Raw genomic sequence first — 13,151 nt, forward strand, 5'->3', positions numbered from 1 at the left:
ATAAAACTTTATCTTTAGGCTTGATATTTAGTCTAGCCCACATAGCCCAACCCCCCTCACCTCAAGAGGCTGGGATTGGAAAGGGACCTCACTGGACTGGGGATTTATCTCCGTGGAGGAGTGTCGCCTAGCAAGTGGGAGGCTCTGGGTCATAATCCAGTAATGCAGAAGTGGGGCAGGGCCCTTGGCATGAACCCCAGCAGCCACAGCTTGGACTGAGCCGGTTAGCCTTACTTGAGCTTTATCTGTGCTTTGGGGTTTATTCTGAATATTTTAACTGCTCAATTAGATTGTTATTCCATTTCTCTTTACTGTGACATTTAAACACATCCTACATTTGAATCTGGTTGCTGTTATGTGTTGGAAGCAATATTATGCTTGATAAGCCTACATCTTTGAGTTATAAGTTAATAATTAACCTGTCTAATTAAATCAGATGTTTATAGTTCATAAACAAGTTTCAAAGAATAAATTTTCTTACTAAACTTCTGATCACTGGGGCAAGTATCAGTCTGATAGTCCTATGAACATATATCAGGGAAACATGAAGCAAAATCATGTAAGGGTTGAGGTTTAAACAGGCTGCCTGCCCACACATGCCGTCATCATGTCATAGGGAGCGCTGTGCGCTTGACTCATCGCTCTTTGCCGCAGCCGCACAGAAAAATTGCTAAGTGCAAAAATTCAGCATGAAGGGTAGAGATATCCCAACATCAATGATTGTATCAGAATCATGAGAAGTTGAAGGTTCATTCTGCAAAGTATCTGTTTGCAAAGAATAAGACTTAAACTCTTTCTTTTTCCTGCAGAAGATCTAAATTGTGCTTGTCTTTTTCTTTAACAGATAATTCTGAAATAATCAACAGAAATGGAATGGAATGCCAAGAATCTGCATTGAGAGTAACTAAGCATTGTTACTGTACATACTATCCTGTTTCCTCCTCGATAGAATTGCCACAAACTGCATGCTAAATTTAGTTCTTCTGGACAGACCACAACCCTAAGGCTAGTTCTGCTATGTCATATAGGAATATTAAATATGGTATGCTTAGTATATTCCAGCCTAAGATAGTTAACTACCTGAGACCAGCCACGATGCTCAAGGGCATAAGGATGAGATTTTCTTTTACAGGGTTCTAAGCATAGTTTCTGTCCTAGGAATATTGTCTTATCTCCCTAACTATAGCTGATGCAGAAAGTCCAGCCAATATACTCATTTCGACTCAGAATATTTCAAATTTAGCAATAAACAGTTAGCATTAGTTTAAGTACCTATTCCAAGGGCAGGTTTGATTCTAGCTCCAGTCACCACCATTTCATTTCCTGACTGGATCAAAGGGTATGATTCACTTCTTGGCGAGATGAACGCTGCAACAAAGACAGGAAGTGAAGTAAAACGTAGACCTGCCTTGCAGGTCTAAAATTTGAATGGCAGTTCAAGCACAATTGCTGGGGACACATCAGGGTGTGGGATTCGGTTTGCCTGGAGATGCCGCACTGAATCATGGGATTCTAGAATAACATTGTGTAGATTGAAAAAAAAAAAAAAAAAAAAAAAAACACTTTGCACGGTATGAGCTTCATACCCACCCAACAAAGTCTTGAAGGTATTATTTTACAAGTATATTTTTAAAGTTCTTTTATAAGAGAGACTTTGTAGAAGTGCCTAGATTTTGCCAGACTTCATCCAGCTTGACAAGAATGAAAGGCTCATGCCAGGAGTCGACCCTAAGGGATCGGTCTTTCAAACTCACCCTCCAGTGGCCTGTTGCCGAGTAACTCTACACTAAAACCTAGTCAAACAGGGGAGCTGTAGGTGAGGAGGTCTGTATAATATTCCAGTTTAAGTACGTCTGAGTTTAGTCACTACAGATGCAAACTGTGACTTTAATCTAAATTACTATGTAAACAAAAAGTCGATAGTTTCACTTTTTAACAATCCATTACTGTTTCTGCATTTCAAAAGTTGGATTAAAGGGTTGCAACTAACTACAGCATGGAAAAATCGTTCTTTTAATTCCTTCACCTTAAAGCATATTTTATGTCTCAAAAGTAAAAAAAATAAAAAAAAACTTTAATACAAGTACATACATATTATATATACACATACACATGTATACTCTATATGGATGAAACATATTTTACTGTTGTTTACTTTTTTAAATACTTGGTTGATCTTCAAGGTAATAGCGATACAATTAAATTTTGTTCAGAAGGTTTGTTTTAAAGTTTATTTTCAGCACTATCGTACCAAATATTTCATATTTCACATTTTCTATGTTGCACATAGCCTACACAGTACCTACATAGTTTTTAAATTATTGTTTAAGAAATGAAACAGCTGTTTTAAATGGATATTATGTGTAATTGTTTAAAACATCCATTTTCTTTGTGAACATTTTAGTGATTGAAGTATTTTGACTTTTGAGATTGAATGTAAAATATTTTAAATTTCGGTATCATTGCCTGTTCTGAAAACTAGAGGCATCAACCATATCATTTTTTTTTTATTGAGAAAAAGATCTGCATTTAATTCATGTTGGTCGAAGTCTAATTACTATCTATTTATCTTACATCATAGATCTGATAACTGTATCAAAAGAAAAATCACATTCTGAGTGTAATCTTGCGTAGTGCTTGTATCGTGTTTGTTTTAATTTGTGAAAAGGTATTGTATCTAACTTGTATCACCTCGATAGCTCTCATCTTTATGTATCACTGATATTTGTAATTTTCTCAGCTATAACAATGTAGTTACGCTACAACTTGCCTAAAACACTCATACTTATTTTTTTTTCTTTGCTTATTCATTTAAACTCATTGAGAAGATAGTAGACATTACTAGAAGGTAAATTATGGGAGTCACTGAGATATTTTTGTAGACTAATTATTGTAACTGTCTTCTTTCCTTTCATTTCATGTTTTTTATTTTAAAATTATTAGCACATAGCTATTTTCAGCCCTTAATAATGAAGCATAAAAACATCACCTATATCCCCAGCAAATATAGATGACTGTATTTTTTACTATGATATCCATTTTCCAGAATTGTGATTATAATATGCAGAGTCAAATATACCATTTACAATGAGGAGGAGGCAAGGCAAATGCATAGATGTACAAATATATGTACAACAGATTTTGCTTTTTATTTATTTATAATGTAATTTTATAGAATAATTCTGGGATTTGAGAGGATCTAAAACTATTTTTCTGTATAAATATTATTTGCCAAAAGTTTGTTTATATTCAGAAGTCTGACTATGATGAATAAATCTTAAATGCTTTGTTTAATTACAAAAACAAAATCACCAATATCCAAGACAGGAAGATATCAATTCAACAGCTACTGTAGTTCGGAGAACTAACTCCACTTGCTCGGGAACTCCATTTCACTCTTGGTTTTCAGGATATAACTGCACTTCACAGAAATATTCTTTCAGCCATATAGCACTGGTCACATTTCTACTAAATCTTTCTGTAACACTCTTAAAGAATTCCCTCATTCGTTATCTGACCGCGTAAACAGGAGTCTAATTTGTATCAATTCTATGTTTTGGTTGTAATATTCAGTTCACTCACCCGATGTACAACCAATGAAATAAAAGAAGCATTTAAAAGGATTGCGTGGTCTCCCTTTGTGTCTGGCCAATAGTTAGTTGGACAGGAATGTTTTCATCTTGGTGTAGATGCCGGTCAGTGACTCCTAAGAACAGTGTTCTTCACCCGGGAGGGGGCAGAGGCTGATATTGCTTTGGGTTTTGGCTTTTCCTTCAGTTGGGGAGGGGTTGGCACATGCCTGTGTGCACACAGGGAGGCAGGAGGACAGTTTAGGGAGGGGACTGTCTCCCGCCATGTGGGTCTCACGTCATCAGGCTTGGCAGCGAGCACGTGAGCCCACTGACCCAGCTTCCCAGCCCAAGGCGTTGGCTTCCCCTGCAAGAGAAATCATTTAAAATAATCGCTTGGAAAATTATTTTTAAATTATTATTAAACACTTTCAGCATCCTTAGTTTAGCCATAGAACGTCCCTCCATCCAGCCCTTTTGCTTGCGATTTTGACTAGCAATGAAGACACATGAATATCAGCAAATGAGCAAATGGGGGCCAGCTGTAAGAACGTGAGTTTCGTCAAAGGGAAGTGGCTGCTCGCCTGTACTGCAGACGTCTAGAAGGAGCCTAGGAGGGCAGTGTGGCTTGTAGCTGCTGAGGGAGACAGAAAGGTGAATCTGTTGTATGCAAAAGACCTATAGGCCATGAGCAGAGCAGTACCCTGGGTTGAAAGGGAATTGGTGGCTCCTGTGTCCATATTCTGGCAAGAGTGTGCTCCTAAGACCGGGTCTCATGAGCTGGGGAGATGTCTCAGCAGTTAAGAGCACTGGCTGCTCTTCCGGAAGACAAGGGTTCAAGTCCCGGAACCCGCTTGGGAGCTCACAACCGTCTGTAAATTAATTCAGTTCCGGGGAATCTGGCGCCCCCTTCTGGCCACCACAGGCACTGCATGCCTTTGGTGCACAGACAAACATGGAGGTTTATCACACATACAATAAATAATAAAAATAAATATTAAAATTTTTAAAAACCTTCAACTCAAACCCAAAAGGATATAACAGCCTACTTTATCTCTTTAGCATAAAATTATTTAGGTATAAGATATCAAGTGGCTTATATAGTTCTCTGTTAAAAAAAATATTATTTTAGATTAGGACTGTCTAATCGAAAAATGATATTTTAGACCCAGAAATGCATTCTTTGTCCTTAACCAAAGTTTGTTGGGTTTGTTGTTTTTGTTTTTGTTTTGCAACACTACAGAAATTAGGGCAGCCAGGCAAACTGAAGTGATATTCAATAGTCTGACGCCCCTTAAGCTTCGGAAGTATTCGACGGGCTGGCTCTGTAAAGAGTTATTTCCCCACTTCAAGTAGCCAAACTGAGAAGTTGAGCAGCTGTTGCTGTTGGACCCTTCTCTCGTCATGAAAACAACTGAGTCATTGTGAACAAATATGATTCACAGAGAGTGAACTGATAACGACTTCCCTGTGCTGCTTGGTGCAGGGGTGGCGGGGTGAGGGGCAGGGCAGGGGAGCCAGGCTCCAAGTTCAATAGTCTGTAGATGTCCGTCGGGTCCCCGCTGTGTCGGTGAAGACAACTGCTAAGAACTGACAGGTGATTCCAACTGCTGCCGAGGCTCCTGGCTCAGAGCACAGCAAACGCACACGGCTGCCCGCCGTTTCTCGGTGCCCACCCTTGCAGGCCAGGCCATCATTGCTCTGCCCAGCCAGCACACATCTTCAATTTCTTCTCCTGCTTCAGTTCCTTTAAAAGCTGGCTGTCTGCCAACTGTGGGTGTCTTCCTGGCACATGCCGTGTGACTTTCGTATGTGCTGGTTGGCTTGATTTTAATAAGGGCATTTCTGATACACCCTCACATTGGGTTGTTTTTATGAAATAGGGTAGCAACAGTGACTGTTTGGTTCACATACATTTTACAGTCTCCAGCTCAACAAAGGTTCCCTTATACTCACATGTAGAGGAAAAATAAAGACTCATAAAAACTAGGCAACCCTTTTATGGTTCAGACCTTTAAGCCTTAGCTCATCCGAACTCCACAGCTATATTGCAACGAACTTACTCTGAGCCATTCTTCAAGCTCAATTTTCATTAAAAGTTCTGGGTACAGTGTCTGTGTAGGTTTAAAGTGAAATGTTAATTGTTTTAATTTTTTTACTTCAAGTGAATGGTTTTCCCCCATCCCAGTAATACAATGTAAGAAATACTTTGTAGTTGCAAACTACAAAGAACTATGAGAGATTTAGGACAGAGCTTAGCTGTTTATTAGGACCAGAGGCGCCCTCTCTGCAGGGTGTCCCAGTTTTGTTTAGCCTGTGTCAAGTTCCATATGGTTCTCCTAAAAAAAGACAGAAGGAAAGCCATTGAATTCTGCCCAATAATGATGTTTTATGAAGTCACGGAGCAGCCAGACCCATAGTCCCTGAGAAGAGATAATTTGAAAGTCTGGGGGAAATGATGAGAGAGAATAAAATTCTGCATAAAGGTCACAAAAGGTCACACATGGAAGGCATTCCACTAAAACCCAGTTGTGTCCAGAGAAGCTGAGAAGTTAGGCATTGCTCGTTTGCCTCTGTCGCCCATCTTTCCTGTGGGTCTTCCTGGGCCGTTGGCTTATATAAGCAAAAAAAAAAAAAAAAAATACTCAAATTGGTTCTTACATGCACACTAAAACAATGGAAATGAGGTCAGTCTTTTTCTTTTGCTAGAAAATCTTTTGTTCAAAGGAAAGCTCTCACGGGCACACAAGCCAAGTGCTGGGGTTGCTAGGAGTTTCCCTCCCCTGGCCTCCACTGAGTTCTCAGGTTAAGGGATGGAAACTCGTGCATTGAGATATAAAATACACGGACTTACAGGGGAGAAAATGTATCATGGTGACCTGACAGTTCAAAGGACAGACACTCGCCCCAGAGCTCCAGCTGTGTCTGGATAGATTGATGAGGTTCTTGCCAATGTACCAACCGAAGCCCAGAATGAATGCGTAAGTATGGCCTATTTATATGGAGTGTGACCCAAACTTTGATCATCCTAGAAGACAAACTTTCGTTTTGGATCTACAGAGAGGAAAGATCAGCGTCTGCATGTCATGATAGGTTAGTGCCTAAGAGCTGAATTTCTGCCCAAGTTTAGCCCTTAAGTCTGTGTTTGCACAACTTCTAAGCATCAGGTTTCTTCCTCCATAATCTGAACCTCACAACTGAGTCTATTTGACTGAGACACAACGAGAGGCTGTAACCAGCCTTGAGGAGCAGGCCTTGACACAGAACAAGTGCTTGCTGGCCATCAGTTACTCCTCCTTAAACAGTACTCAGATGAGTGCTTGGGTTCCACGGGAATGACTTGTCTCCTTGTTCTATCCAAACATTTGTTGACAATGAAGATGCACCCCTGCTCTTTCCTCATGAGGCTATGAATCCTCCTGCATAGCTCAGCGTCTAGTGGAGGCCTTGGCATTCTGGGCTTGTAGCTATACCACTCCAGCCTCTGCCTCCCGGCACCAAATGATGCTCTTCCTGTCTGTATCACCTAAGGACACCAACCATATGGAATGAAGGCCCACAATAATAACCTCGTATTATCTTGGTAATATCTGCAAGACTATGTGCAAACATAGACATGTTCACAGGAGCGAAGAATTCCAGTTGCATTTTGGGAGAATATGTCTTGAGAATACATTAGGTAAATGGGGAGGTTGTTTTAACTGTAAAATGTTCCCAAAGGCTCTTGTTTTAAACACTCAGTTTTTATTATCCGGTTAGCAGTGTGCCTTGAGGTGAGGACCAGATGAAGGAAGTGGGTCACGAGGTCCTGATGTCTCTTAGCCAGCTCCACTGCCCATAGAGCGTCTGCTTCCTGACTGCAGGTCAACTGTGGCCATCTGCCTCACACTCTGTCCCCATGCCTTCTCTCACAGTGTCCCCTTAAACTGTAAGCAGAAATAAACCCTCAAGCTGCCAGGCGCTGGATCACAGTATAGAGGAAAGTGAACAGCGCAGCAGCAGGAGAGGGAAAACAAGACCTTCTAAAACCGGGGAGGAGAAGCGTGCTGCCCCCCGAGGGCTGCCATGAGGAGACGCCTCAGAGAAGTTGGTTTCTGATGAGAGTGTATTCTCTAACAACTCTGAAGGTGTCTGCAGCGCTACGCTCCTTTCTAGACTCTAGCCAGAATCCTTCGGCTCTTGCAGCTTCTGATGGCCGCCACCAACCCTGGCCACCCTCAGTGTACAGAGCCAGGACTCCAGTCTCTGCCACTGTTGTCACCTGGCCTTGGCCTTGTGAGTCGCCAGCTTCACACCATCTTTTGATGACACCAGTCATGTCTGTAAAGGTCCATCCCCATGATGCCTCATTAACTTGATAGCACACACAGGGACTCTATTTCCCATTGCTGGGGTTAAAAGTTACACAAGGAAATTTGGGGAGCACATTTTGATCTATAACAGGTAACACGGGATCTTGGATAAAAACAGTTTTCCCTAACCACCAAAGTATCACAGCTTTGAGAAAAGGCAAGTGTGCCCACGGGCCGCGTGTGTTCCAGCAGAGCTAGAGTGTCATCCGACACGTTGGGAGCTAGTAACAGCGTGTCACAAAAGGCTGGCTTCCTGGGACGCCTGTCTGTGAGGAGACACACGTCCAACGGGACGGCCCGGCGCAGTGCTGGGATGGCCTTCGGGCTGCTCACCTTTGTGCTCTCCCTTTGTCTGTATGGAAAAGCGACCGCACTGCAGGGCCTGGGTCGCCTCTTCTGTAGGCGAGTTTCTGGCCACTCAGCATTGAGCGCATTCTTAAAGGGTTCAACAGTCATTTCACCCGGCACATTTCAGTCTTTATAAATTTTCTCTGACTAGGCTTGCTTTATTTAGTCTGTGTCATAGGGAAGGGCCTTCTCCCTTTTAATTCACATGGTAAATTCCAGGAATCATTCACAAGTTGTCTTGGGCCTTGACTTAGAAAGTCAAGTTGTCTGTATGCTTCCAACGAGAACAGATATTACCCTTTTGTGGCCTTCTTCTGGGATAGCTTCTTAACTCGAAGTGCCTCATTTACTCGTCGCTGACTCTCCGCGGCTGGCTCTCGGTGAGCATCCTTACCTGTAGATAACAGGCTGAGAATACTGCGTTAAACAACTTAGTCAAGATCAGTCTGCCGCAGCACAGTTCTCCCCCCGTGGGGGGGGGGGGGGTCGCACAGCGGATACCCTGCGTATCTGATGTTTACATTACCACCACAGTAGAGACAGGATAATTATGAAGAAGCAACAAAACAACGTTTATGGTTGAGGGCAACCAAAACACGAGGAACTGTCTTGAAGGGCCGCAGCATTTGGGAGACTGAGAGCACTGCTCTGCACTGAGGTAAGATTCGCACCCACACCGCCTGGCTAACGACCTCCGGAGCTTCCCAGCGTGGTCCTCCAGGCACAGGACCAAGCACAGGGCTGCCGCGGCCTGGCTGGAAAGCGCGCATCCCAGGCCTCTGCCCCGCCCAGCGAGCCGCTGGCGCTCCTCCCACGTCTTTAAAGGACCCAGGTGGGCAGCAGGTCCTGAAGCCAAAGCTTTTTACTTTCCCTAACCAGAAGGTGCTGACAAGGCAAGTCCGCCGCCATCCTCTACAGCGGACCTTCATCGCCGCCTGATTTCCCGGCACTATTTTGGTAAAATTCAAACTCGTTTTCTTGATAGGCAGCACCACCACGCTCGTGCTCTTCTTTGCCGCTGTTTTTGTCACTCTGTTGCTGTGAAGAGTCACTGTTACCAAGGGACTGTCATGAGAGAAAGCCGGGGGGACGGATTGCATTCCAGAGAGTTCACCCCTCACCCCCTGGCTGGAAGCGTGGCAGGCATGGCTCATCCCTAGGCAGAAGGCAGAGACGCCGAGCCTGGCAAGGGCTTTTGAAATCTCAAAGCCCGTTCGCAGTGCCGGAGCTCCTCCAACAAGGCCACGCCTCCTAATCCTCCCCGAACAGTGCGCCATCTGGAGACTAAGTACGCAAATCTGTGAGCCTCTGGGACTCATTCTCCTCCCAACCACCGCAGCCCCATCCCAAACCGAACACCGTTCAATCCCTCTGGCATCTGTTTTTAAACACATGGAGTCCTTTCTACCTTCTGAATTCATGGATTTTGTTCTGGGCTTTCTCTCATTATGCTGAGTCAGTTTCTTCTGAAGAAAATGTCACCTCACCTGGGTCTGAGGTGGCTTTTTCCATGCCTTCTTTGTGTGCATTGCCCTCATGGTACCTACCACAGTGCGCGATGATTTTTCTCACTTCTAATCTGGATGCATGATTTATCCCTCTCACTGGACTGTGACACTGAGTCCACCACCACGTCCTCCTTTGCTTCCAATGGTGTCCAGCTCTGAGTTTGGTGGCACAAGCCTGTAATTTAGCAATTAGTAGGCTGAGGTGGGTGAATGACCATGAGTTCCAGGCCATTTCGATCTACAGCATAAGATCCTGCCAAAAAAAGGAAGGAAGGAAGGAAAATAAAGAAACAAAGAAAGAAAGAAAAGAAGAAAACGGTGTCTGGAACATGCTGACATTCAATAAATGTCTGATGGATGAGTCACTACCAGTATTGGAAGAGAGAAAAAAATCTAGAACAGAAAATACAATTACCCTTGCTTATACCCAATCACATTCCTGTCTAAGGAACTAACTAGAAAACTAATCATTTAATAATATTTTTGAACCTTTAATTTATGTATCCCAAAATGCTAGAAAACACACACAAAAACATAATTTATTTCCTTATTAGACTATAAAACAGTCTGAAGCTTTCATAATATAGTTCCAGTCTTTTCAGGGAAGAAAATATAGACGCAAACAGAATAGAAGATGTATGTAGCAGGTGTTTGCTGATGCTTTCCAGGTCTCTGCACAGACATCCCGTCCAGAGAGTGGTTGGAGAGCGTCCATAGGGAAGTGTGCTCTAGAGAAGAGGCTGCAGGCACAATAAACACAGAGGCTGGCAAGATGAGACCCCTGCTACACCAGAAAGCACAGGAGTGTGTGTGTGTGTGTGTGTGTGTGTGTGTGTGTGTAAGAGGCGGGGGAAAGAGAAAAAATAAAATAGAATGGATTGAGGGGTTTCTCCATGCAAAGAAATGAAAGTTACTCCAAATACTGGAGGGAGCTGGGGGGGGGGGGGAGTTACTTGAAATCCCAGCTCTTGGGAGAAGAATGAACAAGAGTTCAAGGCCAGCCAGCCTGTGACACATGAGACCTTCGCTCAACACACTAAGAACAAGATAGGAGGCAACACCGGCTTTCACAAGACGACACAAAGATAAACAGCATGGAGGCGCTCAGCCTGCTTTGGGAACCATAGAAACTAAAGAGAAATCCCCAGCCCAAGGTCCCCCCGATTCAGTGTGGCCCTCATCCACAGGAGGGAAGAATATAAACCTTGCCCCAGCCGGAACACTTCTGCACTTATCCCCCAGACAAGGACAGGCCTGCTGGCAGTCAGCTCCACAGCCCCTACCCAACAGTCCTCTTCATGGCTTGGTCCTCAGAGCGGTCTTCAGTAAATTCTGTCACGGTGGTCTTCTGTCTCCCTGGGAATCGGAGCAGTGAGCAACCATTTTCAGACCTTGATATCTGCTCAAGCATTTGCTATCATTCTAAACTGACATGAAACATAAGTTCAAAATTTTATTTTCTTTGAAAAACAAAATTGACTGTAAAAGTGTCTCACCAGAGGTAGTGTTAAATTCGCTGGAGCAGAAAAGGGAGAACAATGGCAAGAAGAGGCAAAATTTAAAATTTTATTACCCATTCAAAATAAGGCAAATTTCCACATACCTTAGGGGGAAACACAACCTTTTTAAGTCTGAGTTTTTATTCACAGTGGTTTATGTTTCTGTATCATGCTTCCTTAAAAAAAAAAAAAAAAAAAATCTGTTCTTATGAGAGACAAGTATCATTGTATAAAATTCAAGTATAATATACTGTTGATGTTTGTTAAGTCTAGGACAGAAGCCAGTTTTCTGGAACTCCAGAACGTCACTCTCACAATCTGGCCATCATTCTAAAGCTAACGGAGGAGATCTCTCTATGTCGCCACATATCGTTTGCAAGTTTAAATGGGTCAAGCTTGGGAATTAACACCTTTGGTAATGCACTGTTGATGTCAGCTTCCAGTAGGACAGCAAGGAGTGATTCAAGCACACGCGCGCGCGCACACCCACTGGGTCAGTGTGCAGACAGTACTCCGACAGTCATCAATATGTTTTGAATGCAAACCACGTGTCAGGTGGGTTCGCTCTGGTCAAACTCTTTACCCAGACCAGTCAGCACCCTTACTGCAGGAGCTGACGGCCAGCTGAGGACGCAACTTCCGCAGTCTGGCCCTAGGAGCCCCTGCCGAGCCCAGGTGGTTGGTGGCACGAGCGCCCTCTGTTGGTTTAGACTGACGCTCGTCAACCTCGCTTCACGCACAAAGCCTCAGTTTAAGGCCTGGCCGTCCGCTTTCTACCTGTGACCACAGTCCATGAATGACTCCTTGATCGTGTTTCTTTCCTGAAAAGCGGATTTGATGATGGGTTTTGGCCTCGTGGGGCGGCTGTGAAAATTAAGTCAGGTACTGCACACAACAGTCTTAGGATGTGCCTACAGCGAAAGAGGCAGTCCCCCCTGATAAACAGATCCAGCGTTTGCGGCTTACAGGGCCCTCCTCTGTGGATGGCACTCCACAGGCAGGCCAAGCTCTCAGCCCTGAGCGCGCCCGCGGGAAAGTTGGGTGGGATGGATAGTCACGTTCCCTTGCCATGAAATTAGGTAACATAGAAATTGCTGAATTGTCTTCTGAGTTACCTGACAACAGACAATTCAGCAATTTATGTGTTACTGTAATGAGCATTCCAGATAATCCTGCATGAGCCAGCACGGTAGTGGAAGCTTTAGTTTCTTTAAAAACTCAGCGATGTTATGTGAACATGTTTTTGTTTTAGTCACAAGTGTGGCGTATGGGAGTGCCTGAGGTTATCCAGAGCTGATAACAGCCTCACGTGGCTCGGAGAGGTTAGTAATATGAGAGCCCAGAGAGGCTTCAAGGAAACAGAGCAAGGAGGAAGGAGGCTGCTTGTTACCCCTGCTGCCCTTGCTGTTTGCTGGTCCTGGGCGACCTGGTGGCTGACATTGGTGTTGCCCCAAAGGACCCTAACCAGCTAGAACTAAACCTAAAGAGGTCTACATTCCTCTCCCTTCTAACCTTCTTTCTCTCCTACTAGGGTCGGGGAGTTGGAAGAGAGCTAGAGTCATAAGAAATCCCCAAGTATGGTGGAAACACCAGTGTCTGTACAGCTCCAATAAACTGGATTCTGCAGGAAGACCCCGAAGGATGCAGGCAGAGAGACACTCAGAAGAGCCAGTGGTCAGCCCAAGGGCCAGGCCAATGTTTGCTAGCCTGTGTCAGGCACAAATCTAAAGAGGAGCCAAAACCTCCAGGAGTTAAGGAATAATTTTAAGTAAACTTGTTTTAAATCTAATTGGTTCTAGAGAGGTAGTTAATGCCTGCCTTGCAAGGGCATGGGGAACTCAAGGGCATGGGGAACTCAAGGGCATGGGGAACTCA

General features: G+C 43.9%; 1 protein-coding gene across 8 annotated transcripts in view; it reads left to right on the forward strand.

The window, feature by feature from the left end:
- The window catches only part of Mbnl2 (muscleblind like splicing regulator 2), a 147,110-nt gene extending 143,487 nt beyond the window's left edge, over positions 1–3,623 (forward strand). For 5 of the 8 annotated variants that reach the window (XM_055609950.1, XM_055609952.1, XM_055609955.1 and 2 more), the window contains one exon: positions 845–3,623. In XM_055609950.1, the coding sequence (XP_055465925.1) occupies positions 845–972 (128 nt within the window). In that variant the 3' untranslated portion in view covers positions 973–3,623. The remainder of the gene's footprint in view (positions 1–844) is intronic. The other 3 variants (XM_055609951.1, XM_055609953.1, XM_055609956.1) reach the window with 1 other exon arrangement.
- The last annotated feature ends 9,528 nt before the right edge of the window (positions 3,624–13,151 follow it).

This window comes from Psammomys obesus, unplaced genomic scaffold (genome assembly GCF_907164565.1).
Source record: "Psammomys obesus unplaced genomic scaffold, mPsaObe1.curated_primary_1811, whole genome shotgun sequence".
NCBI classification, from domain to species: domain Eukaryota; kingdom Metazoa; phylum Chordata; class Mammalia; order Rodentia; family Muridae; genus Psammomys; species Psammomys obesus.